Source organism: Solanum tuberosum, unplaced genomic scaffold (genome assembly GCF_000226075.1).
Source record: "Solanum tuberosum cultivar DM 1-3 516 R44 unplaced genomic scaffold, SolTub_3.0 scf00315, whole genome shotgun sequence".
NCBI classification, from domain to species: Eukaryota; Viridiplantae; Streptophyta; class Magnoliopsida; order Solanales; family Solanaceae; genus Solanum; species Solanum tuberosum.
In genome coordinates this window covers 129,696-133,280 of record NW_006239239.1, presented here as the reverse complement: position 1 = coordinate 133,280, position 3,585 = coordinate 129,696, and the positions used below count along the sequence as shown (strand labels likewise).

Here is a 3,585-nt window from a genome sequence, read left to right as displayed (position 1 = left end):
TTTTTGAGAAAATATTTTTGAATTAGACATATTTTTTTTAGAAAAAAACAAAGTACACCTAAAATTTCACTCCACCTCATCCCCTCCAACGCATGACCCCATCCCACATGAGAGTAATATTTGTCTAAGATTATATAGGAGTATTTATTCTTTTAATATTTTTGGAATATGTGCACTTATCAAACACCATCATAAAATAAATAGCAAAATAACTTAAGGAAAAACAATTTTCATGAACAAATATTTTCCTTTGTACGTGCCAAACACGCCCTAATTTATATTAAGTAAGAAAAAGAAAAGATGAAACAAATATCATTTATGTACAAAAGTGCAGAGTGTTCGTTAGTAAAAATGTTAGAGGTTCTTGGGGGATGATTATTATAATAAACAAGAGAAACAGAAAGCCTATAAGAAAAAAAAGGATCTGATTCTCATATCTATTTTATGAGTATCTGAATCAACCTAGCTTACAGTTACATTGAATACATGACGTACCATAAATCACAGTTCTTCATGAAAAATATCTTCATTTCTACCGTTATCATAAACAGTACTATAGAAAATACTTTCATGATTCAATATCTCATCCAATGTCAATTTACCATCTTTGTCATCATCAGCCTACACACAAAAAACAATGCAAAGTATTAGTGATTGACTCAAATCCCATAACCTCATCAATCAAAAATATATAATGCATAATATAATATAATATATTGTTTCACAAATCGATCGGACTTACCTCTCGAATCAAATAAGTTGTGTACACTTTAGCGTAGGAGAGTTCTCCGGGGCATAAATATTGCAGAATTGGTTTCAATTCTTCCACTCTCAGAAATCTAACATACAAAAAATAATAATTAATTAAACATAATTCACTTAATTATAGTATCTAATAAATAAAATTAACAGGTGATATGAATTAAGAATAATTACTCGTCACCATCGTAGTCAAGGTTGGCGAATGCTTGAAATGGTGTTGGAATATTGGTTCCTTGAGATTCATATTCAAGGTAAGTCTTATAAATATTGTAAGCACCGTTACTAAATTCCAATCGATTTAGCATATTATCCTTGTTTACGTCCATTTGCCTAGTAATTAAAATAAACTACTATTGATAATAGACAAAAAATTATAACCAATAACATATTTCAAATATAAATTTTATGTATTGACGTATATAATTAAAAAAACATTCTAACCTTATTTTTTCTCTCAACAACCACCTTTGTATTTGTTCGTTCCTGCTATCTTCAGGGTGCATAAAACTGCATCAGGCAGATTTAAACTTTAAAATGACATAAACAAAGGTTGATAATATTTATGTTTCACACCTTTTTTAAAAAAAAAAAAAAGAAGCAGCAAAAGTTAATTACTCTCTAAATTCATATAAGTTTAGAGTTCCACTTTGATCAGCATCAGCATTTCTGAATTGTGCCATCCACCACCCTGCATCTCCATGGCTTGTCTCATTTTTCTCTGTAAATTAAAGATGACCCAAATTTGGGTTCATTAGCAGAAATTCATAAAAAGAAAAAAGGACAGTTCGATGCACTAAGTTCTCATTATGTGCGTAATTTGGGTAATGATAGGATCACAAGAGTCTATTATACATACAACCTTTTCTTGTATTTCTACAAGAGTTTGTTTCTACATCACGAATTCTGAAGACAACTTAACCAATTACGTATTCTCGTAATTAATTCATAGTTTAGTGAAAATAAATTACTCTAGCTAAATAATGGTGAGGCATTTCGGGGAAAACCATAGCGACCATATTAAGTACTAGTTTATATCTTTGGGATCTCTTTGCCCAACAATATTGTACTCGTAATTAATTCATAAAAAGGGCAAAGATATCCTAATGCACTAAACTTTCACTATGAGTGAAGTCTGAAGAAGGATCAAATCACAAGGGTCTATTATATTGTACACAACCTTATCTAGCATTTCTACAAGAGGATGCTTTTATATCTGACACCCATGATCCCGATCACATGGAAGCAACTTTATCAGTTACGTCAAGACTCTCATTCCTGTAATTAATTCTTACTTGAGTGAAAATGAATTACCTAAGTCTTCATTGGTAAATTGAGGGAGATATTCAAAGAAAGAAATAGCTCCATCTCCATCCTTATCTCTAAACTCCATTTCTCTCCAAGTCCTATAATGCAATCGATCAATAGCTTGTTGTGTATTCCAAATTTCAAGCTCTTTATACTCAATAAATCCATCTTTAGGTGCAACGTCCAAAATAGGAAACAAAACCATCAATCTCAAACTAGTTTTCAATCTCCCATCATTATCAAAATACTTTTCATCCTCCTTCTTACGCGATCTCCTACTCGAATTATCATTCGATTTTCCCTTAGTCTTTTGCTCCAATTCAGCAACAAGAGGATCAAAAATTGGGTCACGAGATTTGAGTCCTAATCGCCTGCTCAAGCCATTAGGTGTGTAATATCCGTCTTTGTGATTCAATTTGATGAATAATTGGGTGACTAGTACAACGAGAAAGACGAAGGCGGTGATTATGGTGGAAACCACCACCTTCGACATTTTTTCCTTCTCGTCGTACTAATCACAACCTTTTCATCATTTCATCTAAAAACTTGTTGGGGCAGTTATAAGATAAGGGCCAACATGTAAGTAAGGAGTGCATCTTTGTGGTTAGTACAATTTTAGTGGTTAAATAGAATTTTTCGAATTCATTATGTTAAGGATCACATATATTTACTTGCCTTTACAAGTGTTTTTTCAAAAAATAATACTTAATTCCTATTTTAAAAAAATAAATACGTCAAGAATATGACTTCCAAAATACTCCTTCTAACCTATTAAATAAAGTAAGTTATATAAATTAGAACAGAGAGTACATAGTAGATAAGCATATCTAAACAAAATAAGAACTTAAAATTTCAATTAAGGAATAAGTATCAATTATCATTGGTACTATTATCATAATAATAGAGCAAATTAAATAAATATGTGTTTGGGTATATAGTAATTTGGCTGAAAAAAACAAAAAAACAAAACTATCTTCTATATTTTTAGAATCAATTAACCCTCCTTTCAATATCGTACATAATATTAATATGTTTCTGAAGTTTCGTACTCTAACCATTTCAAATTAGTCAAACATAGATAAAAATATTGTATGAAAATGTTCCTATGAATCTAAGGGAAAAACACATTCACCAAATAGTAAAAAGTGTGTTCAACTTAAAGAATTTGTATTATTGATTTCAAATATTTTTATTGTGTTGAGAGCCTTTTTTAAAAAGTTTGGATAGAAATAAAACAACAAGGGGTATTAGATATGGATAGAGGCCTGAATCAAGAATTTGGACTGCACTCGTTTTTGGCGGTATTCGGGTCCTTTTGAAGGTGACAATTGATTTATTATAGCCGTTAACATTTATTGGGGATCTCACTACAAGTTGTCGAAAAATTTGTTAGTAACTTTGCCTCTATCGGGATTTCTCAGAATTGTCCAACATTTTAGACTATTTTCTTGCTGAATTTGATGATTAATGTTTTAGAAATCATAGATGATTCTAATGTGTCATTACGGGAGGGGTGGG

General features: G+C 30.9%; 1 protein-coding gene across 1 annotated transcript; it reads right to left on the bottom strand.

Annotated features, from left to right (window-relative positions):
• Positions 1–418: 418 nt before the first annotated feature.
• On the bottom strand, positions 419–2,570 carry LOC102597475 (calumenin-B). The gene is made up of 6 exons (XM_006360097.1): positions 2,074–2,570; positions 1,378–1,480; positions 1,204–1,269; positions 937–1,092; positions 743–839; positions 419–621 (listed from the first exon to the last, which is right to left on the bottom strand). The coding sequence occupies exons 1-6, from the start codon at positions 2,558–2,560 to the stop codon at positions 502–504; spliced, it is 1,029 nt and encodes a 342-aa protein (XP_006360159.1). The 5' UTR covers positions 2,561–2,570; the 3' UTR covers positions 419–501.
• Positions 2,571–3,585: the final 1,015 nt, after the last annotated feature.